Source organism: Urocitellus parryii, chromosome 6, assembly GCF_045843805.1.
Source record: "Urocitellus parryii isolate mUroPar1 chromosome 6, mUroPar1.hap1, whole genome shotgun sequence".
NCBI lineage: Eukaryota > Metazoa > Chordata > Mammalia > Rodentia > Sciuridae > Urocitellus > Urocitellus parryii.
This window is the reverse complement of record NC_135536.1, coordinates 130,671,163-130,696,478: the sequence shown is the minus strand read 5'-3', so window position 1 is coordinate 130,696,478 and position 25,316 is coordinate 130,671,163. Positions and strand designations below refer to the sequence as shown.

General features: G+C 37.9%; 1 protein-coding gene across 1 annotated transcript in view; it reads left to right on the top strand.

Moving 5' to 3' along the window:
* Adamtsl3 (ADAMTS like 3) overlaps positions 1-25,316 on the top strand; it is a 320,949-nt gene that overhangs the window by 104,687 nt on the left and 190,946 nt on the right. Inside the window, exons 5-6 of the mRNA XM_026388213.2 lie at positions 2,715-2,760; positions 10,175-10,411. Coding sequence (XP_026243998.2) covers positions 2,715-2,760; positions 10,175-10,411 — 283 coding nt within the window. The remainder of the gene's footprint in view (positions 1-2,714; positions 2,761-10,174; positions 10,412-25,316) is intronic.

Sequence of the window (25,316 nt, the reverse complement as noted above, 5' to 3'; positions counted from 1 at the left end):
AGTATGGAACACCATGAATTACAAAATAACCACTACAGGGAAATAAAATCAGGCACGAGGAAGTATATCTATATATTTCTTGGAAACACAAGAAAAGGCACAAGGAATTAAACATAAGTGAGAGAAAATCATGCAAAGATGATAAAGAAAACAAATGTCAAGAGGGAGCTCACCTCAGAATTACAGACAATTCTGGAAAAAAAGAGCAATCATTGAAAATCAGAGCCTGGGAATAAAAGTACATTTTTATTAAACTGTAGTGAAGAAATAGCTTTATGAATATGCATTGAGAAATTCCTATTTATTTTAAAACACATTCATTTTTGGTAATGAAGTATTTCATTCAAAAGGACTCGCCACTTTCAGTCAAAATGGATGGAAAGAATCATAATTAGATATATCCTGAATATAACTTTTACTTTAAATGCAAACAAAACAAAGTAAATCGAAACAAAAGGAAACTATAAGCTTCCAGGCAGAAAAATAAAGCACATGTGCAGAAAGAATAAAAATCAGACTTCTTTGGAAGCCACAGTGTCAGTGGTCAGCACAGCATGCCTACAGTGTTGAGGGAAAGAATCATATAAATTGAATATCATATCTTGCTGAATTTTCTTTTCTATGTGAAATGAAAGGTTCATTAATATACCAGCCACATATACTTCTTGAGAAAGCAACCAATTAAATAAGACTCAGCCAACCAATAGTTTAAAGCTCAGATATTAGAAAAATTTCAAAGGGACTAAAATTTGTCATCCATTTCTAGGAATATATTCTAAGTATGAACAAAAACAGGAATATAAAGATGTTTAGCAAAGCATCTTTATATTACATAAACAAGAGCAGACTCAGTAATCTCACTTCTAGGTATTTACCCAAGAGAAATGAAAGCTTATGTTCACACAAAACCTGTGTGTGAATGTTTTTAGCAGTTTTTTTCATTATTGCCCCAAACTGGAAACAACTCAAATATGCAGATAGGGAATAAAAACTTGGGCATGCATTCAACAGAATAATACTTAGCATTTTAAAAAAGTTGCAAACTACTGATATACACAACAAGAATGAATTTTAAATGTATTGTGCTAAAAAAGAATCCTTCTTGAAAAGCTACACACTATAGCTTCCTATTGATTCAATTGATATCACATCCTGCAAGAGTCTTGATGTTGGGGTCAGAAAACAAATCAGTGATTGCCAGGAACTGAGTGGGGAGAGATGGACCACGAAGGGGTGACATGAGGCATCTTTAAAAATGACAGCACTGTTCCAAATATTGATCGTGGCAGTGGTTCCTATACAGCATGGGTTTGTCAAATCTCATAAAACTATATAACTTCCCAAAGTGAGTTTTACTGTGTGTAAATTGTAAAAGAAGGAAACAAAGAAGTAATACCATTATAAAAGGTAGTATCTGTTCAATGTGAATTTTCTTAACACGTATTGAACTATACACTTAAGGTGGTGAATTTTATGTTATTTGTGTTTTACCACAATTCAGAAATTTTAATTCAAAACTAACAAAATGAAGTCTGTATAATGGATGGTTATGTAATCATTGAAGGAATTTTCCCTAAGCATTATCAGTATTTATAATATTAGATTAAAACCAATCCAAAGCTGAATTCACAGTATGATTTTCAACTCTGCAAATAAATCATGATGGAAATGCTGGAAGATTAAATTCCAAAAATATATAGAATAAAGGTCTTTGCTGAAGTGATTTGGGATGAATGATCTTCCACCTTGAGACTTTTTCTTTTTCTTTTTGGTACCAGGGATTGAAATTGGGAGCACTTGACCACTGAGCCACATCCCCAGCCCTAATTTGTATTTTATTTAGAGACAGGGTCTCACTGAGTTGCTTAATGCCTTGCTTTTGCTGAGACTGGCTTTAAACTTGAGCTGATAGGATTATAGGCATGTGCCACTGTGCCTGGCTACCTTGAGACTACTTGGTACTGTGTTGGTCAGTTTTGCATCACTGTGACCAAAATACCTGATAAAAACATCTTAGTGGAAGGAAAGTTTATTTTAGCTCATGGTTTCAGAGGTTTAGTCCATGGTTGGCTGACTGTTGCTCTGGACCCAAGGTGAGGAGGAGCATCATGGTGGAAGGTTATAGCAGAGAAAAGCTACTTAGGTCATAGCCACAGGGAAGCTACAGGTGCTTCAGGGAAGATGAACCCATCTAGGACTTCTCCAGCCGAAGCCCCCCTGCCCACAGCTACCACCCAGTCAGTCCATTCCAAGTAAGATGGACAAATAAGGTTACAATTCTCATAATCCAATCATTTCCCCTTGAGTATTCCTCTATTAATACTGTACTTTTTTGGAGACACCTCATACCCACACCATAATAGGTACATTACTTTTTATCTGTTCCGTTTATAATCAGTAAAAATATAATCATCAGAAAGTACATGCAGAAAGTATATTGCTGACTCTATCAATCACTTCATGTAGATTCAAGATTCACTTTTTAAATATTTCTGTTCTCACAGGACTAAATATTTTAAAAAGCCACAGTGTTAGGCAATTTTGTCATTGTGTAAACAGCATAGAATGCATTTACACAAGCAAACATGGGTACGAAGTCACTAGACATTATAATCTTATGGGACCACCTTTATTTATATAGTCTGTTGCTGACAAAAAATGCCATTATGTGACAAAGTCATTATTTTCTCTTGTTTTTTTCTTTTTTCCTTTAGGAATTGTGAAGGACAGAACATTCGTTACAAGACATGTAGCAATCATGTAAGTCCTATAATCAGAACATATAATCCCCAAAATATTATAACTCTTAAGTTATAATATTATAATATGTGTTGTTAAAAACTAATGGTCTCTGAATAACCTTTGTAGAAAATTTGAATATTTCTTTAGTTGGCATCAACTTTTGTATATCCAGCATCTTTTCCACTTATATGCCCTTTTATGTCATTTCAAGGTCATGATCTAATTTGGTCAGTATTTAATAATTTCTGAATTTATAGAAACCAGTACACGATACCTTAGGCTCCTTCAAATTCAAAGTGCTTCACAAGGTCTCTACATTATAGGAAAGTGAAATCTGTGAATGAGGGGACTGAGGCTGAGTTGGGTAAATTATTTTCTGAAGATCACACAGGAAGGGTACAGACCTGAACTGGTCTAGTGTTGTTTTTGCCATTGCAAACCACCTGTTGTGTCCACTGCAAAGTATGTTCAGGTGACTCATCAGAAAACCACACAAAAGTTTAGATAACCATACTCTCACTTTACATCAGTCAACATTAAAAGAAATTAGAATATTTTTCTTTACAAATATAAAAATGCAAAGTAAACATCAGAAGGAACAGATCTTGTTTTCCACTCAGAGTATTTCCTTTTGGTGACACATACCTAAATCAAAATAACAAGAATTTAAAGGGAGTTATGAGAATCTGGAGAGATCATCTGAATGAGATTTATATTTTTCTTAAGTTTTGTTATATGACAAAGTAATATTCTAGACAATAGTAACTAAAGTATGGTAGCTTGGTTTTTTTTGTTTGTTTGTTTTAATACTAGGCATTGAATCCAGGGACACTTACCACTGAGCCACATCTCCAGCCCTTTTTGCTTTTTATTTTGAGACAGGGTCTCACTGAGTTGCTTAGGACCTTGCTAAATTGCTGAGGCTGGCCTCCAACCTGTGATTCTTCTGCCTTACCCTCCTAAATCACTGGGATTACAGGTGTCTACAATCACATTCAGTGCATGGTAGTTTTTAAGAGATAAACCTTGGAGTTGCTGAGGTAATAGAAGAAAGAATATTTTAAGATACTCTTGTAGAAACTCCAACATCTGGAACAGTAGCACAGACCTTCTGCATATTCAGTTATCGAGGGACAAGGGTCAGGAAAGAATAGGGAACAAACTCTGAGAGGCAACTGAAGAGAAGTTGGAGAAATGAAGGCCTCCTTCTATGCCAGTTGGTCTCCTACTCCCACATCTCTGGGTGGATCTTAGCCCAGGGAAGGTCCTGCTTAAGGAGCACAGACTCAGGCTGCTGTATTTCAGAATTCTGCCCACTGCAGCAGAATACACTCAAAACAATAGGTTCCAGGCACTCAAGGAAAGATCAGATGCTCTATTGGTTTGTTTTGAAGTCTGGTGCCATAGGGACATGCATTCAGAGAGCACAAGGAAATTCCATCTCCAACCTGCAGGAGACCATGCCTCAAACAGCAGGAGTAGGAGGCTCCACCAGGGCTCTGGGACCACACTGCCCTCCCCAGCAGGCTGCGGTTCAGTGGCTCTCCCAGGTTCATTCTATCAGGGGAGATGGGGCTTTGGACTCAGGCTGAAAGATTAGGGAACAGAACATGCCTGTATGCAGGACTCTGGCTCCCAGGTGACAGCCATCCTCAGACATAAACCTCAGCATATATCCTTACAACCAAGTCCCGGGTAAAGAATTATCCTTATCACAGGTATATCAGAACAAATGGAAAAATTTCCCAGCGAAGTCATGCATGTCAGTCAGTAGTGAATTCAGTAACTACTCATGTTTTTTTTTTTCTTTTTTAATACTGTGTTTATAGGATTAAAGGCAAGACTGGAAGAGGCCAGGGGAAAATATTTGTTAAATTATACAGCATATATCACAATTTGACAAGAATATTTGTAACATGAACATATGTATGTGTGCATGTGTGTGTGTGTGTGTGTGTGTGAGTGTGTGTGAGTGTGTGTGTGTGTATTTTTGGGGGAGGTGCTATAGATTGAACCCAGGGGCACTTTACCACTGAGCTCTATCCCCAGCCCCTTTTAATGTTTAACTTTAAAAATTTTTCTTGGGGCTAGGGATATAGCTTAGTTGGTAGAGTGTTTGCTCTGCATGTGCAGGCCCTGGGTTCAATCCCCAACACCACACACACAAAAAAAAAATTCTTGAGACAGGTTTTGCTAAGTTGATTAGGGCCTTGCTAGGTTTCTGAGGCTAGCTTTGAACTTGTGATCCTTCTGCTTCCTGAGTTTCTGGGATTTCAGTCCACCACCGTGCCCAGCCATGAACATGATTTTTTATGAGTGCAGTTAGCTCCATGCAGTGGGTTCTCTGGGATCCCTGATGACTTCCCAAAACAGGCAACATTTGATGTGGCCCTTAAAGGTCCTTCATATCATGGATCCTATGCATGGTTTCCAATATCTTTTTATTCTGTGTTTTTCCTCGAGATGTTCTTGTCTTTCCATTGCTGTTGCTCCTGCTCTGGGAGAGAGCCACTTCTCCTGTCTCCAGCCTTCCAGGCCATCCTGCAATTACACTGGTCTCCTCAAATGGCACCTATTCTGTGTCACTCTCCTGCCTGCATCTTGGTGTTCTCTGATCCCCTCCCTTGCATACAGGGGCATTCAGAAGTTGACTAGGTGTATCTCTTATGCATCTCACAATTGCCACCCTTGTGGACAAGACTGTGCACTGTTGCTAGTGGATACTAAATTTATTCCTCCTAGTTCTCGTTTGCTCATCTTGTTTCCTATATCTTGGCCTATTTACAACTCACCATCCAGTAAATCTCAAACTTCACTTTACCACAACATCTTCCTTACCAACTCTAGCTTATGGTGACCACTTGGTAGTTTATTTTTATATTAGAAATTTTTGTCATTTGTTATACAAAAATATCACAAAATTTAACTTTTAAAATTTGCTTACAACAAAACTGTATTTTTCTTTGATCCCTACTCACTAGTTAACTGGATGAAACATTAACCAATGTCCAAATTACAGCTTAATACATTCCCATTATATAAATAGTTTCTTAGGTAATGGTCTGTCTCTCTTGCATAAAAATACCCAGTTCATTAGGTAATCTTCCTGCCTTGGCTTCTCTCTTTAAGTTGTCCACATTCCTGTAGTTGTAAGAGGGTAAGGAGACCCCTGTTTTCAGGATGGTCTGTGAATGGGTGCTAGTGGTCATCAGCTTCTTTCTTCTTTTCATTCTTCCTTCCTCTACCCCTCTGCCTCCCTTCCTTTCCCCCCTTTTCTTCTTCCTCCTCCTTCTCTGAGCCTCCTCTTACTTTTCTGTGTTTCCCAGACTGGCTACTCCCTCTGAGACACAATTCTTTTATAGATATACCAATTCCGTCTATCAGATTAGAATCAGGTCTTGCTGATCTCAGGTCTGTTCTTTCCTTATCAACTCTTAATTCATTTTATAATTTAACTCTTGGATAACAATTTTATTTCCTCTATTTCATTCGTACTGCAAATCTGCAAATGCCAGTAATTGCACACCGTTTCCATGTGTTTCATGCATGTAGATGTGATCAGAGAACAAGCTCAAGGAATGAGAAAGTTGGACTATATTCTGTTCCCTATAGCATATGATCTAGGGTGAAGCTCATAAAGTATATTTAATAAATAATGCTGCCTTGAACTTAACTCTGATTAAGAAATACTTCTCAGGGAAAGGAAAGGAGAAGAATGTTGGGCATTTGAGTCTCCATATAAAACACAAGAGCCCCTAGATTGTCTTGAGCTGGGGCCTGGCCCAACTGAGCTGCACTAGGTGAGCTTAAGTGCTGATGACATAAATGAAAGCATTTAATGTAAGCATTTAATGTAATGGCTCCTGCCTTTAATCAAAAGCCATATCATATAATGGAGTGCTTGCTAATTTGAATATCAAATTATTAACTCTGCCATATCCAGTTGTATTTTTTTTGCTAGGGGCTAAACACTTTGTAGGTCATGATTTCCTCCATTTATCAAATAGTCCGGACCTGCCTAGCGTAAATAGTTTGGAGAAAAAAGAATGCCCCTAATAACCTCTGGCAGACGAGGAAGCATTATCTAGATTTAAACCTGTCTTCACTAGCAATCATCATTTTCTAATGTTACAAGGCAATAGTTTCCTCAGTTCTTATCTTCTCAAAAGAAAGATTTCATCTGGTGACACAGAATAAGCATTAGAGTTCTATTTAGTGAAGTGGAAGTAAGGCCCAGAGACCATGGAGCTGGCTGTCCTAAGAGAGGACACAGCCTGGGGGTTTCCACGTGGCAGGTTTTTACATTTGGGCTTGGAAGCTTCCTTTCTCATGTATTATGTTTGGGATGGTCACTGTGGTTTCCCACCAAGGCTTAGTGCACCTGCCCTCATTTCACCATGTTGGAAAAATTCATATCAGTACCCAAGTGGTCTCTATGGGGCTTTGGAGGGGGTGTCAAAACTGCATTATAAATTCTATTACAGTGAGCCTAGGATTGCCAAAATGACAGTGACAGTGATTTGCATATGCTCCAAAGTTAGAAAGTCCCTTAGTGTGGTCACACCCAGTTTCTTTAATTTTAGAAGGTAGTATCTTGTGGTGAAGGAGGTTTTTACATCTCCTGAGGTAAATTGATTTTCATAACCAAAGAAGAGTGAGCCCTATTCTCCCTCTCCCTTCCTCTTACTCTATCTACCAACCTACCCCACTCTGACACAAGGAACCGAGAAGCCTACTAAAATGAGCTCTAGAAAAATGGGATTCACTGAATGCATTTGTGGTTATAGAATGGAATTTAAACATAAGTAGACCTTGAAGACCTGGAGCCAGGAATCAGAAAGGAACACAGGTTACTTGCCCCTTTTATTGAAATGCATGGTTTATCATCTTCTTTCTTATCTAATTCATTCTTCCTTGCTGTGGGAACTACCTTGGTTTGCTTCAATATTCATTTCCTAAAAGAAATGGCCTGCCCAGCCTGGACTCATGTGACTTCTCAGCTCTGGTTCTTTTCGTTGCAATTCCAAATGCCTGGGAAAAATTAACCTGACAGGGGCCAGATACTTGCTCCTGGGTGGTCAGCTATGGCCAGGGAGGACACACACCTGGCTACAGTTTGGGCAAGGACTAAGCTTAGCTGCCATTCTAAGCTGTCTTCTGTTAACTAACTTTCATTAATTTTTTGAAACTTCATTGTGTTATGGAGGTTAACGAAGGCCAGAGCGAGGCAGCCAGCACATTCGTGTCTGGAGAGTGCTGGCCGCGTGCAGGGGAGTTGCCTGCACCCTGCTGCTCTCTTACACATGTTTCTTTGGTTTCAAAGAATCAGATACAGAGAAACTGGCTGTGGCTAGAGGAAAAGGAGGTGATGTCATTTTAACATTGATCTTGTCTATGGCCAGATGGAGGACAAAGTCCTCATTTCAAGAGAGAAAAGTCATCTGGTGCTAGTGTTCTTCAGTTTGACTTGCTTCCATAGGTGTGACCTGAGTTCAGAATTCAATCTGCCTAAGACGACAAAAAATGTGGATACAAAATGGTATTTTGGAGGGGTTCTCAGCAAAACAGCCCAAGTAATTCCAGGAGATAGTTTGTCCGTTGTTTTTTGTATATTCCCTACTTATTCTCCAAACAAGATTCAAGGCAGTTAATAACACAAAATCTGAAAGCATATACATGGTAAATCACAAAGGTCAAGTAGTAGAAAGGGGAGAAATTATGATTTAAAATCCTGGCTGAAAATGTATTAGTATCTATTAGTGAGAAAAAAAATAGAGCTAGATTTCTGACTCATACCATTCATCAGAATAAACTAAGTACCAAAAGCAAAATTAAATGGGAAAAAATATTTCCAACACAAATGACAAAACTTGATAACCTCACTATGAAGGTTAAATTTTTATCTGCTAAAATAACAAACAACATACTTTCCAGTAGATAAATGAATCAAGGATATAAAATAGGAAATTTTTGAAGGGTTGGTACAAAAAGCAAACATACATGAAGACATTAAACCTAAATAATAAAAAGAGAATATAGAGGAAAGCAATGAAATTCTGTTTTATACTTTTGATTAGAAGAATTTTAAAAAATTATTAACATACAAACTTGGAAGAAGTATTGAGAAAAAGAAACTTATATAACCTGGCACTAATACCTTTATAGAGGGCAATTTGGCAGTATTTTGAGTAGTCCACAAAACTAGCATATTCTTTGACTTAGAAACTAGTCTTTGGGAGATAACCAAGATTTATATAAAGATTTAGATACAAGAATCTTTGTTACTTATTTTTTTATCTATTTTTAAAATACATGACAATAGTGGAATACATTACACTCATTACTACCCATACACAGCACAATTTTTCGTAACTCTGTCTATAAATTATATTTACACTAAATTATGCCATTATACATGTACTCTTTTTTTGGCATTACAATTCTTAATACACATATAAGTTACTTATTTTCAATTGGAACTATTTCCCCAAGTGTTTACAAAGAATACTAATTATTTTAATAATAAAAGATCAAATAATATATTGCCTTTTCTGTATCTGTTTTCTTTAATTAGGAATTTTGGTGTACCAAAATTCAATGAGGAAAGTCAACACTTTTATCATCCAGCACCTTGTTCTGGAAATGCCTAGAGGAAGGAGTTAGTAATTTAGTAAAAAGACCCCAGAATCATCAATACTTGTCCAAGAGCTTTTTATAAACTATCATTATGAAAGTGCCTTAGAGTGTTTGGTACAATTTACTTGTTTTCATTTAGACAGAATTTGAACAAGCGACATTACCTGCTGCCCATCCTATAGCCAGTGGAAGCAGGTGTTTGGTATCAGTGAAGAGCAAAGGGTGGGGGCCTGATGAGGGAGAAAAGGCACATGAATTAAACAACAACAAAGATAACAAGTTTCACAAAGCCCTGTAATTTGGGATTCAATTAGGAGCAAATAATCCTTCCCATTGAAATTACTCCAGAAAGCATGAATAATAATTTGTGTTTTTCTGAAGACCTGGAATCACTTAGAAATATCAAGGGCCTTTAGTTTCCCTTGTTTCAAAAAAGAAGGATCATGTATTGCACTTGGAAATTTATATCCAAGATTGTTAAACGAGGGCAAGATTTGATACCTCAAATGGCAAACTTTAATTATCTGATAAACAAAAATACCTGAGTGGAAAAGTCATCAGAATGAATGAGATGATGGATTATTATTGCAAGATCCCAAGTGGAATTTCATAGCTATAGATTCAATTTCTAATTTTTAAAAAGGAGGAAATAATGAAGGAATGAGGTGTTATTTCCAAGTAAAGATGCAAGTGGAGTCTGATCTTATGACATTCTGGTGGCCTTGTTCAGCCCTCTGCTGGCCCCTGTCCCTGGGTGATGTGTCAGAGGGTGATGTTCCTTTTTCTCTGCCTCCAGGACTGTCCCCCAGATGCAGAAGACTTTAGAGCCCAACAGTGCTCAGCCTACAATGATGTCCAGTATCAGGGGCGTTATTATGAATGGCTTCCACGATATAATGATCCTGCTTCACCGTGTGCACTCAAGTGTCATGCACGGGGACAGAACCTGGTAGTGGAGCTGGCACCCAAAGTACTGGATGGAACTCGTTGCAATGCTGACTCCCTGGATATGTGTATCAGTGGCATCTGTCAGGTAAGCCACACCTGCCTCCCATGTACCTGATTAGGGTATGTGTCATGACACCTCTCGATATTTCTTCTGTACTTTTTGCTCATGCAGGAAAAATATTGGCTTTTATTATTAATTATTTTTTAAAGGCAATATTTTTAAAAATATTTTTTAGCTGTCAATGGATCTTTATTTCTTAATTATTTATCTATGATGCTGAGAATCGAATTCAGTGCCTCACACATGTTAGGCAAGCACTCTACCACTGAGCCACCACCTCAGCCCAAAGTAAAAATATTTTAGAGAATGCCAAGAGCCTTTAAATCATGTTTTGCTCATTTAAAATACTGTAAACTTTACCCACAGAGAACCGAATGATTGCAGTATATGACTTGTGATTCCTCTTGATCATTGATTCTCCAGTGGGAATAGGCATCAGAATCCCCTGGAGGGCTTGTGTTGACAGAGTACTGGGAACATCTCCAGAATTTCTAACTCAGTGGTCTGGACTGGGGCCCAAGAACTTGCACTTCTAACAAGTTCTCAGGAGAAGCTGATGTGGCTGGTGGAGGACCACACTTTGAGAACCGCTGCTTTGGAAGGATAACACTGGTGGTCTTTCTTATTAAAATCAATCCATTGTTTTGGGTATTTGGGAGCAGGGATTCACTGAAATCCTAGCAGGAATGCATTCCAGCAGGTTTCTCAGATGGACTTTGCAGAACTCTGTTACATGTGACTGTGACTGAGACATAAACCCTTATAATGAGTGTGAGATTTGAGGATGCTGCGGTTGGCTGCAGAGACAGTGTAGGGGTCACAGGAAAATGATAGAAACTTCTTCTGAAACTCTAAAAATTGTTTTAAAAAATAACGAACATCTAGCTTTCCATATGTTCAGTTATTCTCATAACAAAAGCAGCAACGATAACAGCAAGGGAGCAACCCCACCACCCATCAAGTGTCAGGTACTCCAGACTTTCAGACTTGAAGAGGAGCTTTGAACTCTTGTTGCATTAGCTTAGGACTTCCAGGATCACACTGAAAAGTAGTAATGAGAGGGGAATCTTTGCCTTGTACCTGATCTCAAGGGGAATGTATCTAATTTCTTTCTCGCCATTAAGAATGATGTTAATTCTAAGGGTTTTTTTTTTTTATTAACATTCATTGTCAAGTTAAGGAAATTCTCCTTTATTCCTAGTTTGCTGAGAGTTTTAATTATGAATACTCTAGTGATGGATTTTGTCAAATCCTTTTTCTGAGTCTCTTGATATGGTCATTTGTTATTTTTTATTTTAGCCTATTGATGTGAAGAATTATATTAATTGATTTTTAAATACTGAACCAACATTTCATACCTGGGATAAATTCCATTAGGTTGTAGTGCATAATTCTTTCTATACATTGTTGGGTTTGATTTACTAATTTTTTATTGAAGACCTTTATATATGTGTTCATAGGAGAATTAGGAAGTATTCCCTCTGCTTCTGTCTTCTGATATAGATTGTAAAGAATTGGTATAGGGCTGGGATTGTGGCTTAGTGGTAGAGCGCTTGCCTCACATAGGCGGGACCCGGGTTCAATCCTCAGCACCACATAAAAATAAAGGCATTGTGTTGTGTCCATCTACACCTAAAAAATAAAAAAAGAGAAAAAAAGAATTGGTAAAATTTCTTCCTAAATAATTTGGTTGAATATAGTGGTAAACCCACTTGGGTTCAGTATTTTCTGTTTTTGAAGGAACTTAATTATTGGTTAAGTTATTTTGACATGGACCTAATTTGTCTATTTTTTCTTGTGTTATTGTGGGCAGATTGTGTTTTTCAAGATGTGAGTCCAACACCTGGGTTATGAGCTTATGGGTATAAGCTCATAATATTCTTTTATTCTTTCTTTAATGTTTATGGTTCTGATCTGTAACAATGTTTCTGCTTTAATTTCTGATAATAGTATTTTATTTTCTCTCTTTCTTTTCTTAGCCTAGTTAGAGGCTGACTAATAAAATATTAATTATATAAAACTTTTAAAAAACAACTTTTGGTTTTGTGGATTTTCTCTGATGAGTTACCATTTTCACATTGACTGAATTTTGCTCTATTTTTTTTTTGTAATTACTTTCTTCTGCTTACTTTGGTTTTAATTCGCTTTTCTTTTCTAGTTTTCTAAGGGAGAAACATAGATGATTGATTGCATCTCTTCTTGTTCTCTCTTTTTCCACATTCTGTATTTTTTATTTTTTTAATTAATGCATTATAGTTATATGTAATAGTGGGAATTTATTTTGACACATTTATAAGTAAATATCACATAGTTTGCTTCATTTCTTTTCTTCTCCTTCCCCAATTCCCTTTCTTTACCTTTTTGGTCTTCCTTCTATTTATTTTATTATTATTATTAGTAGTAGTAGTAGCAGTAATAGTACAGGGAATTGAACCCAGGCACTCTTAACCACTGAGCCACATCCTTAGCCCTTTGTGTATTTTTATTTAGTGACAGAGTCTCACTGAGTTGCTTAGAGCCTTACTAAGTTGTTGAGACTGGTTTTGAACTCCTGATCCTCTTGCCTTAGCTTCCTGAGCCTAGTTATTTATTTTTAACTGGTGCATTTAGTTATATATAACATTGGAATTAAGTGTGATATATTTATACATGCACATATGATAATTTGATCAACTTTATTCCCTAGATGACTGTATTTATGTGGATTTGTCTCTGTGTATTCTAGTCTTTTCTATTGGCCTTCATACATATTTTTTTTAAAGAGAGAGAGAGAGAGAGAGAGAGAGAGAGAGAGAGAGAGAGAGAGAGAGAGAGAAGAGAGAAGAGAGTATTTCAATATTTATTTTTCGTTTTTTCGGTGGACACAACATCTTTGTATGTGGTGCTGAGGATTGAACCCGGGCCGCACACATGCCAGTCGAGCGTGCTATTGCTTGAGCCATATCCCCAGCCCCTTCATACATATTTTTATGCCAATATATGCTGTTTGCATTATATAGTTCTGTAGTTTAATTTGAGATCAGATATTGTGATGCCTCTAGCATTACTCTTGCTGCTCAGGATTGCTTTGACTATTCTGGGTCTTTTATTCTTCCATATAAAATTTAAGACACTTTTCTAGTTCTGTGAAGAATGCCATTGGAAATTTGATTGGGACTGCATTGAATCTGTGGATGGCTTTTGGTAAAATGGCCATTTATGATATTAATTTTACCTACCTATGATATTAATTATACCTGTACAGTCTTTCCATTTTCTAAGTCTTCCTCCATTTCTTTCATCAGTGTTTTATAATTTTCATTGGAGAAATCTTTCACCTTTCTGGTTAGATTTATTCCCAAGTGTTTTTTTTAGATGGTTGTGAATGGAATAGTTTTCTTCAGGTTCATTTTTAGAATATAAGAAAGCTATTGATTTTTGTGTGTTCATCTTGTAACCTGCTACTTTGTTGAATTTGTTTATCAGGGTTAAAAGTCTTGTGGTGAAGTTTTGAGGTCCTCTAGAATTATATCATCAGCAGAGATAGTTTGACAACTTCTTTTCTTTTTTATATTCCATTAATTTTCTTTTCTTGCTTGATTGCTGTGGCTAGAGTTTCAGGAACTGTATTGAGTAGGAGGGGTGTGGGTGGACATCTTTGCATTGTTTCCTGATTTTGGAGGAAATACTCTCAGTTTTTTCTGTATAGTATGATGTTGGCTTTAGTTGTGTCATACATAGCCTTTAAAATGTTGAGGTGAATTTCTTCTATTTCTAGTATCTTAACTGTTTTTAACTGAATGGGTGCTGAATTTTGTCAGGGACTTTTTCTGCACCTATTGAGATGCTCATGTGATTTTTGTCCTTGATTCTGTTTATGTGATGAAATATATATATTCAATTATGTACATTGAACCAATCTTCAGTCTATGGATTTGTTTGCCTATAAGATGAATTTCTTGCAAACAACATATTGTTGGGTCTTGTTTGCTAATTCACTCTGCCAGTGTCTTAATGGGAAAGTAGAAACCATTTGCATTCAGTGTTATTATGGAAAGATGTTTATTATCTAGTTATTTTGGCTTGTTTCATGGATTTAACTTGTCCTTAATTTTCAGTTGCTTAATTGTTCCAGATAGCTTCATCCATTTGAGAGTTCTGAGGCTTCTTTTTAAATTCTTTTTGCAGCATTTCCTTAAGTATTTTCTTTAGTGCTGGTTTAGTGGTCACAAATTCTTTCATTTCATCCTTGTTGTGGAAATTTTTAAATTTCCCTTTCAATTCAGAATGATAAACTTGCTGAATATAGCAATCTTGGCTGGCAATTTTTTTTTTCTCTCAGAGCTTGTATTACCTCATTCCAAATTCTCCTGGCTTTTAGAGGTTGAGTTAAGAAGTCTGAAATGAATACTGTTGGTCTACCTCGAAAAGTGATCTGATATTTTCTCATGCAGTTTTTTTTTAAATACTCTGTCCTTGTTTTCTTTATTAGACATTTTGATTGTGATGTGACTTGAAGAGGCTATTTTTTTGATCTTGTCTATTTGGGCTTCTATATGTGTTCTATATGTCGATATCCACTGCATTCCTAAGGTTCAATTTTCTTTTATCTCATCTTAATTAAAATGTTCTTAATGCCATTAGCCTGTATTCTATGCCCTTGTCTATCCTGATAACTCAATAAGTCACCAAGATAGTTTTGTCTCTTAATGTTGTCTCAGAGTTCTTGTATATTTTGATCATGGTCTTATCTTTATTTTTCTTTAGTGTGTGTTGAATGTTCCAGTTCAAATACCCTGTCCTTGAGGCCTGAGGTCTGTTTTCAGTTCAATCTAGCTTGTTGGTTATACTTTCAAGTGATTTTTTAAAATTTGATTTATTTTCTTCCATTTCCAGGACTTCTCACTGGTTTCTATTCAAAAATTTTTAGGGGATTGTAACTTTTGTGGGGAGACATGATTGTTTCTTCATGGTTTCCAAGATTTTAGACTTGTGGAGCTCTTGAGATGGATCCACTTTCTCTTTCATAAGGATGTTCATTGGCGTATAGTTGTCTCTTTTGTAATAAGTTGTTGGTATCTCTTGGCTTCAACATGTAGGTTCAGTGCAATCCAAGTATTAGTTTCAGCTGCCAATGCCTCTCAGTTTTCCATTGCTGAATTGCTGAATTAATTCATTTTTATAGAGCAGCTCTAACACTATGGCTTTTTTTTGAGCCATCCTTTTGGAATCTTTCTCTGATTTTGCTGTTGGTGTAGATACCCAAGAGTGGGACCTGATGTCCTCCTCTAGTCATTTCTACTTGGAGCCCAGTCTTTGGCTTGGGGTTTTTAAAATCTCCTTCTTCTCTGTGTTAAAATATTGTTGAAGTTTGAGTAGGGTAACTTTTAGCCTTGGAGAGGGATATTGTCACCTTACTGAGTTGTGTGTGTAGTCCCACTGTGGAAGCTTACCCTTGAACTTGTAGTATACCAGTCAATTCCCAGCTCCTCTCAGAAAAATAAGAAATAAGCAACAGCAACAACAGTAATGATCAATTACAGCATTTGATTGTCACGTACACCATTAATTACCACAAAAAGAGGAGTGGCGGGGTCATCATTTAACAACAGCAACAACAATAAATAGCTGTAAATGAGATCCAGTATTAAAGTATGCAACAGGTGTCAACTATGCCCTCCCCACAGCATAACATGAATGATGGAGGTAGGAATTATTTAACCTAAATTATTATTAAAGATATAAAATTACAGTTCATTGAGAGAAAATGAAATAGGGTAAGAAGGTAAAAGAAAGTTAAAAATATTCACAAAGTGGGGCTGGGGTTGTGGCTCAGCAGTAGAGCGCTCGCCTAGCATGTGCGAGACCCTGGGTTCGATCCTTAGCACCACATAAAAATAAATAAATAAAATAAAGGTACGTGTAAAACTAAAAAATTAAATTAAAAAAACATTCACAAAGTGAACTGGAGGTACCGGCAGGAAAGAGATAGCCAGTTATGGCTATAAAGAAAGAGGAATAAAAAATAAACGGAATAAATAATGAGGCGGGGGGAGGGAGAGAGCAAGGGAATTTGGTGAAGAGGGAAGAGAGGAGAGGAGGACTAATAAGATAAACAAAAACCAACAAATTAAAAGTTACACCAAAACAAGAAAAAAAAAAAAAAACCCTAACCCTCTAGAGTCAAACACAAGGCAAAATAACAAATGAATGAAGAAAGAAAGGGATGGGGGAGTGGAAGAAGAAGAAAAATGGAAAAAATGAAGAGAGAAAAATAAATGTATATATATATATATATGTGTGTGTGTGTGTGTGTGTGTGTGTGTGTGTCCATGAGTCAGTTAGCTCAGATAGAACACCCATACACACACACACACACACACACACACCTACGTACATTCACACTCATGCTTGATGGTGAAAGGAGAAAAGAAGAAAAAATCTGAATGAAAAAATGAAAGGATTGTTCCCATGGAGGGGGTGAAAACTGCTGACAAGAGCGGAGAGTCATTCCTGTGCTATGTTGTCCTTTTCTCTGTTTCTTCTTGGACTGTGTCTCCTCAGGGAGAGCCAGGGCCAGGGGCTGTCAATCCCATCTTCTTTGAGTCGCTCACTCAGTGCCAGCTGGAGTGGACTGGGACCCAATTGGTTGTTGTATCCCTCAGTTGGCTTCTTGCCAGGTTAAGGTAGGACAGAATGGTAGGTAGTGACCACTGGAATTTCACCTGTGCAAACTAGGTAGATGCATTCCCAGGGGGGCAGATGCGAAGTCAAAAACGTGAAGTTCAGGAACTGGCATTTTTTAGGCCAACCTTTCAAACTTTGTCATGAGGTGTCTGCTCTAGAGAGAATTGTTCCACTTGCCTTACTGTCTCTGCTGGATGTCTGGATCCTGGGTAGCTTCCTGAGAACTCTGCTCTTGGATCAAGGGGACCAGCTTGCCAAGGCCCACCAGTGTGTTCTTGTCAAGATCAGATCCTGAGCAGATCTGCCTGCCTATCCAGTTTGAGTTCTCTTTGGCTAATCTTGCAAGTCGTCAAACCCAAAGGGAAAGTGAGAAGCGCTCGGTATCCCTGGCCTGAGTCCCTTTTGTGCCTGTCCCAGTTGTGCCCTTCTACATGGACTCTGGATCTCATGGCAGGCACAGATAGGACAGTCCCTGCTCCGCAGCAGGAAGCCACCACATGGTCACTTCAGGAGAATATTCAGCATCAGCTCCTGGCTCTCCAGTCGGGAAGCACAGGGCACTCCTCACACACCAGCTCACTCGGCACTGCCTCTAAATCACTCAAGTTCAGATCCTGCTGTTCCATGGGTTCCTCTGTGACAGATTTTCTTTGCAGAGTTACTCTTTTTCTACCTGGGTAGCCCCTTTTCCTCTGCAGTGAACCAGCTCCAGTATTATTTTCAACTGGAGTCCCAGGGGTTCTTTCCTGCCCTGTGTTCAAAGCACCTGCGTTTCTGTGTCTGTGATTCTGATATTGGATTTGGGGTATTCCCTCAGGCACTTGGCTCGCTGGGAAGCGGTATTTCCATTACTTGAATCCTGAGCCATGGATGGACTGGAAGTCGCCCCCTTCCTCTACTTGCTATCTTTCCCTCTTTTTTCCTTTTTCTCTTATACAATACCTTTACTACTACACATTCCCACTGTTAAACACTGCTTTCATTGCATCTCACACATTTTGATAAGTTTTTTTTAATTTTTATTCAGTTCAAAATATTTTATTCTCGAGTTTCTTTTTTTCCCATTTGTTACTTGGCAGTATTCTGTGTAATCTCTAAGCATTTTGGAACTTTCCAGCTATCTCTCTGTGATTTATTTCTAGTTTAATTCTATTCTGGTCTCCTACTTACGATCCTGATTATTTTTATTCATTTAATGTCACTTCCTTAAGAGGCCTTCTGTAATTATATCATCTAAATTAGTGCTCCTGGTTTTATTATAATTACCTCTTCATTACACTTATGCCATTTTATGGTTATTATTTGTGTGATTGTTTGATGTATTATAGTCTCCCACCCCAGAAGGTAAGAACTTCAAGGACAGTAATCATGTGTGTTGTTCACCCACAAATTCCTGGCCCCATGATTGAACAAATGAGTCTGTTCTGCTTGCAAATGCAGAGACTGTTTAAATGTATTTGTCTCTTCTTTATTTCTTTCTCAACCGTCAATCCTGAATTTTCTACCTCAAGTTCAATATCCCTCTAGAAAATCCCATAGGTTACTCCAATTCAGCCTGCTCCTGCAAATAAACTATAATCATCCTTCCCAGATTCATCAGTTCTTATAGCTGCTCTTCCTTTTCATTTCTGTTTATGACACAGATTTCTCAATATTACCTTTTGGATGTCATATTGCTGTCACTCTATGTATTCAATTGTATGTCCCTTATATCCAGGTACCTCTGCTCTATATCTCACATTTTATTCCTTTCCCACTCTCATTGCTACCATCTTATCCCAAGGCAGACAAACCACCCCCTCTAGCTGCCTACTTAATCTCTCTTCTTTTATCTCCTAGCCATGCACATATTACTTGATCCTTTCTGTTGATTAATCTTCCCCTAGGTCATAGCTTGCTACTGCTTTCTTCTTTTCCATTTACTTTCAATGGTTTCTTTCTATTGCCACCAGTTCACTTCTGGGACCTTCCACTAAATAATAATCATAATAATTTATCTGTAGGATCAAACCTTTTGTTTCCCAAGTTTTAAACAATGAGCATGCATTGCTTTTATAATTGGAATGAATTTGTTATTAAAAGCAATTTAATCTAGGCTCAAGGAGAGTACTCTGGATGAGGTGATTCGGGGTGCTGAGATTTTGGAAAGTTGGTTGGAAATTAAATGAACCAATGTGAACAAGCAGATGGAATGGGGATAGAGCAGGAGGTATGTTTAAGGGTGTCAGTTCATTCTGGCTGACACCCTTAAATTGAGGTGAAAAACACCTGTGGAATAGTGTTAGAATATGAGGGTACAAGTTCAGGTTAAAACCAGGTGTTAGCTTATTCTGAAAGTTGGAAGAGGAGCCATTGAAGAATTTTATGAGAAATAGCTCAGTTGGGCTTATCCTTTGAAAGTTGGTTTTAGTGTCAACGTGGCAGATTATCCAGAGAAGGCAGGATCTGGCCAAATAGTGGAAGGCCAAGCTTAGGATAACAAGAGCTTAAGCAAGGCAGGGGATAGGATGATGGAAGAGGGGAGACATTCAGAGATTTAAGAAGCAGATCCTTGAGGGCTGGACATTTGATTGGATGTGGGCAGGAGAGGGAATTTAGAACGACATCTGGTTATCTGAAATGATCACTAAGTATAATGAGGTCATTTCCCAAGACAGAAGATATTTACCTTAGAAGGGAATTCTAGATTAGAAACATAGATCTGGGGTTGTCACTTGGTTAAAGTAAATGCTCTTGAAGACTGGGTAAGAAGAACAGATTGCAAAGGGTGGAGTCCTGGCCCTCATCGTTGAAGGAGCAAAGATAAGGAGAAGCGCCTCTGATGGGGACTGAGCAGAATAGCCTTGTATATATTATAAAGACCATGAAAAACAGAAGATATGGGTATTTTAGAAGGAAGGTTAGCAGTATCAAATATCTTAGAGAAGCCAGGAGGGATAATAAGTGAAATATACTCATTTCATTTTGATCAAAGAAAGTTCATTTCAGCTTGATCAGTGTCAATACCTGGAATAGGTACTGGTAGATGGCAGGTTGTTATTAGTTTCCTGTGGCTGCTATAACAAATTATCAGAAACGTGGTGGCTTAAAATGACAGAAATTTTTCTCTTGTAGTTCTGGAGGCCAGAAGTCCCAAATCGAGTTATCAGCAGGGTTCATTCCTTCTGGAAGCTCTGAGGAGAATCCATTCCATGCCCCTCCTCTTGGTGTTCCTTCCTTATGCATGCATCACTGCAGTTTCTGCCTCCATCTTCATCTCACCTTCTCTCATCTTTCTCTGTGTCTTCCTTCTTTTTATAAGAACACCTGTCATGAGATTTGGGGCACTGACTAAATCCAGGATGATTTGATCTAATGATCCTTAATTATATTTGCAAAGATACTTTTTCCAGGTAAGGTCATATTCACAGGTTGAGAGGTTGAGGGTGGACATGTCTTTAGAGGAAGGCTCAATTCAACCCACTATTCCTGGTGAGGAATGAATGGGCTGAAATGATTAGGGATAATGAGCATAAATTCAGCCTTTCAAACAGTTTGAATTAGAAGAATAGAAAGAGAGAGATTCTAAAAAGAATGTGAGGTCCAAGGCAACTCTCCAGAGACATAGGGAAGTACTGGAACAGATGCGATTGTCATGTTGTCAGAAGCACATATAGATAGAAGGTTACATCTTTATGAAAAAGAATTCAAACTTATGGACACAAAGGTGGGTACCAAGTAACTATTTGCTAAGGTGAGAGAGAACTCACAATACATGACTACTACAGCCTTAGATGCTCAGGTGCCTTATTTCTAAGATTTGGCAGATTCTCATATAGAAATTCTTTCTGGTTGTAACTCAGCTTTCCCCCTCCACTGAGCATACTCTACCTCCCAGCAGTGCTTGGCACTTTGGGGGATTCAAGCTGGGGAAAGTGGGTGGCAGAGTATGGGTGGTGGGGAGGGTGGCTCTGAAATGAAGCTTCATCAACTTTATGGTAAACCCACCAGTAAGCAAGGATGTATGTTGCTGGGGGCAGGGTGGAGTGTTGATTGAGAGATAGAAATACATGGTGGATGAATTGAAATTCCTGGGGAAATCATATGGGTTGAAAGCAGAAACAAAGGGGATATATTACCCATGGACAGGACAGAAGAGGGACACTTGGACCCTTGAGGTAGGTAGGATGGATTGAATAAGGCCATGGATCACTTTGTATGGGAATGGACAGGAAGACAAGTTATTGTTTAATGGCCTCAAATGGAGTGAAATAGAGAGCAAAGTCATCCAATGGAATAATTGGCTTAGGCTGTTGAGGAGGGAGGAGAAATTTGAAGATGTTCTGAGGATAATGGATGTGACAAAAATGGATACAGAATAATTCCTTGGAGAACCAGAGGAAGTAGAAAATCACTGCCTTTGGCTCAGTTAGTGTGGAAGGCCAAGGTCACCTTGAATCAAGGTCATGGACTTGCTTGGTCCATGTGATGCATGGTTGTGATCAGGACTATGAGTACTTTAGGTTTAGAGAGAAGTGCATTTAGATCCCATATCTGTAATGAAATGGCTGAAGATCACTTGGCTGCTTCCTTAACATCTTTGAGCACTGGCCTTTTCCAAAGATAAAAAGGAGATATTATTCACCTCTTAGTTTGTTTTAAAAAACTTGTCCTTTCATGATCAACATTCTAAGCATCCAGAAAAATAGTTGCTTCTCAAGAGCCTCTGTCAACCCTAGATCCCCTCCCCTGGATTCCTCTTGTGCTCACTGACACAGTATCTGCCTCTATTCACGATCTCAGTCCAGTGCCATAGTTTACTCCAGAATAATCCTGGGTTTGAAGGGGCCTGCAGGAGAAAGCTGGTTTTCAATGATGAATTAGCCCATTTTAACTGAGCCCTTCATGTTATAGTTATGTGAAAAGCCCATTTGGAGGGAATAACAGGTGATACCTGGTTGCTAAAAGCTGGTTGCTCTTTTGGCCAGGCTTTCCAAGTAAAAGAAGTTGGATGTGCTTCCTCAGAAGTGATTCAGATGCTTCCCAGTTGAATTCAGTGCCTTCCCTTAAACAGTGTCTTTCCTTCCATGACTTTGACTCAATTTTATTGTCACATAAATTCCCTTTCTTGTAAATATGGCTATGGACATCACAGTCATTGGGGAAAGAAAGTGTGATTTGCTCTGCTGGCTTTAGGAAGTGAGCCTGAGGATTATGTGGCACAGACTACAAATGATTTTTGCAGTTGTGTTTACAGTTTGCTCATTTACATCTACATGTCGTAGCTCTCTGGTAACAACTTTCTACTAGCCTGAGCACAGCAGACAGCACGGGATGACTGTGCCACTGGATAAAATTTGATTTTTCTTCTGATTTTTATCATACCAGTACTGCAAACAAATTTGATTTATCATTTATATATATTGAATTCCCTGAAAGTTGAGTGGAGGAAGAAACCGCTTAGAATTTATAATAAAAATAATAAACTGCTAGGTGCTGTGGTGGATTTCTGTAATCCCAGCAGCTTGGGAGGCTGACATAGGAGGATCACAAGTTTAAAGCCAGCCTCAGCAAATTAGCATGGCCCTCAGCAGCTTAGCAAGATCCTGTCTCAAAATTAAAAAAAAAAAAAAAAAAAAAACCAACTTTAAAAAGGGTTAAATACCTGTGGGTTTAATCCTTGGTACCAAAATAATAATAATAACAACAACCATAATTAATGCTGTGTGCTTTCCAGGGGTCAGGCATTCTCTAAGCACTTTAATATAAAAAAAATAACCTGATGCTGTGTGCTTTCCAGGCATTCTCTAAGCACTTTAATATAAAAAAATAACCTGGTGAAGTAGATTTATAAAGAAAGTGGAAATTGAAGAAGCTAAGCAATTTTCCCAGGTTTAAGAGTGCCTTAGTCTATTTGAGCAGCTATAACAAACTACCATAGACTGGATAGCTTATAAATAATAAAAGATTGTTCCTTATAGTTCTGAAAGATGAGAAATCCTAGATGAAAGCGCTGTTAAATTCAGGGTCTGGTGAGAGCCCACTTTCTGGTTCATAGGTGGCCATGTCATCATGTGGTGGAAGGGGCAAGGGAGTCTCTACTCCTCTTATTAACTCTTCCTCTTATTAAAGGGCACTAGTCCCATTCATAAGTGCCCCACCCTCATGACCTACTAGCCTCCAAATGCCCCACTTCCTAATACATTACCCTGGAGGTTATGTTTTCGTACATGTAATTCTGGTGGACCCAAACATTCAGAGCTAGAAAACAACAGAGTTGGCAACCCAGACAACCTAATTCCAGAATCCCATCTTCTTAACCACTGTACCATACTGATGATAAGTTCTATATGGCTACAAGTATAGCCACAGTTCAACTGAAAATAGAAATTGATTCTAGTAAAGGACAGTTAGTACAACCTGGGAATCATGCCTAGGTAGTTCAGTATAGAGATTCAAACTCTAATGTCTGCATCCTCCCTGGGAGGGAGACTACTGAGGTGTGTTCTGTGAGTGGAGAGGGCTGGAGAACTGGAGCATGCCTGCTCATTGTGAAGGAAGCAGCTGTGGTAATGTTTCATTTTTTTTTTTTTGTCAATCCCCAAATCTGGATTTTAATGTGAGACTTTCAATTCTTAAAATCACCTTGCTACTAATAACTGTGCTTTATGAATGAATGATGAAATCGTACTGCTGTGTAATATACACAAGGTTTTCCTGCAGAAACCATTAAACCCCCAAGCTCTGGGGCTTGCACAATTAAAGGTTACTTCTCATGAATGCTACTTGTCCAACAGGTCAGTGGGTCTCTGCTCTTTGGATGTCCCAGAGACTCAGGCTGATAGGCTTTATTTGAACACATTTTTTTACACAATAATAACAAGGGATACAGGTTGTTTAGGCTCCTATTTCATTAGTCAAAGACATGAACACTTGTAACTTCTAGCAGGTGTGGGGAAGTGTAGTCCTTCCCTGGGCTGAAAGAAAGAAATGTTTATGAATATCCCTAATGACTACCACAACTCCATGTACTCTGATTTTTAAGCCTCAAATGTTAGAATTTTTCTTAGGTAAAATCCAGTTTTCTCAAATCTGAAGCAGAAGTTGATTGAAAAAAATTGGTTTCAAGTATTAAATTAGATCTATCTGGAAAATTCATGTTTTGCTTAATTTGCATTAATGGCAATTATTTAAACATTCTTTTCTTTTAAGAAGCTGATTAGGAAATCATGTAGGAACTGTGAAATACTTCTTACCCCAAATTATGATTTCTAGATGAATGTTTAATTCAAAACCCCCTGCTCATATATTTAAAATATTTGTTTATGTTACCCTTATCTTGTAACTTGTAACTTGTCTTATTAACTACACTGTAAGATAAGAATCTTATTAATTTATACTCAGCACTGAAAATTATTATTTATTAGATATTAATACATTTTATTGGTATGCTTATCCATTGGAGTTTATAAATCACTGTAATTAGATATCCTGACATCAGGAGATGGCACAGAAGTTGAAAATGTTTCAGGCAATTTCATGAAAGTTGCTTGTTGTTGATTATGGTGGGCTATGACAGCCAAAATTCAGTCATCCTTCAATTTCAAGGGCAGTTCTGGGATATACTCTATGAATCACAAGGCAACGGAACTTTCTTTTCTAATACCATTTTTCTGTGATGTTTTCATATGCTTTATTTGGCTGTAAGATTTGGATGAATTTTAACTTTAAAAAACTTATGAAGCAAGTATAAGTGATCAGGGAGGAATTTGATTGCCTGAGATTTTGCAAGACTCTGAACGCTCTTCAAAACAAGCCCATCCTAGCTCCTAAACCCACACCCTTCCTGGATGACCAGATAGAGGGTGATTCTCATTCTCATGAAATGCAAAGTGCTCAGGGACATGGATCTGTGAGGACAGAGCTTGGCCCAGGAAGAGTATTTCTATAATTTCATGGTAGAATTATTCCCCTTGGAGAAAGTTCTATGAACACAGTTACTCACTGGTCAAATCCCAACCATGCAAGTATGTTTCCAAAATCAATCACTCTTAAGTTGTTCCACATGTACTTGTAAATATTCAAATAATGACCTGTATGCCTGAAACGTTTGCTGTCCATCTGATGATCCTCAAGGTGGAGGAAGGTATAACAGCATTAAGATTTTGGTGTCAGGTGACCTGAGTTTTAAAACCAATATTGACACCATATCCTTGCTGTGTAATGTTGGCAAGTCATTTAACCTCAGTAATGTTTCAGAGTCCTCATTTGTAATGTGGAGATA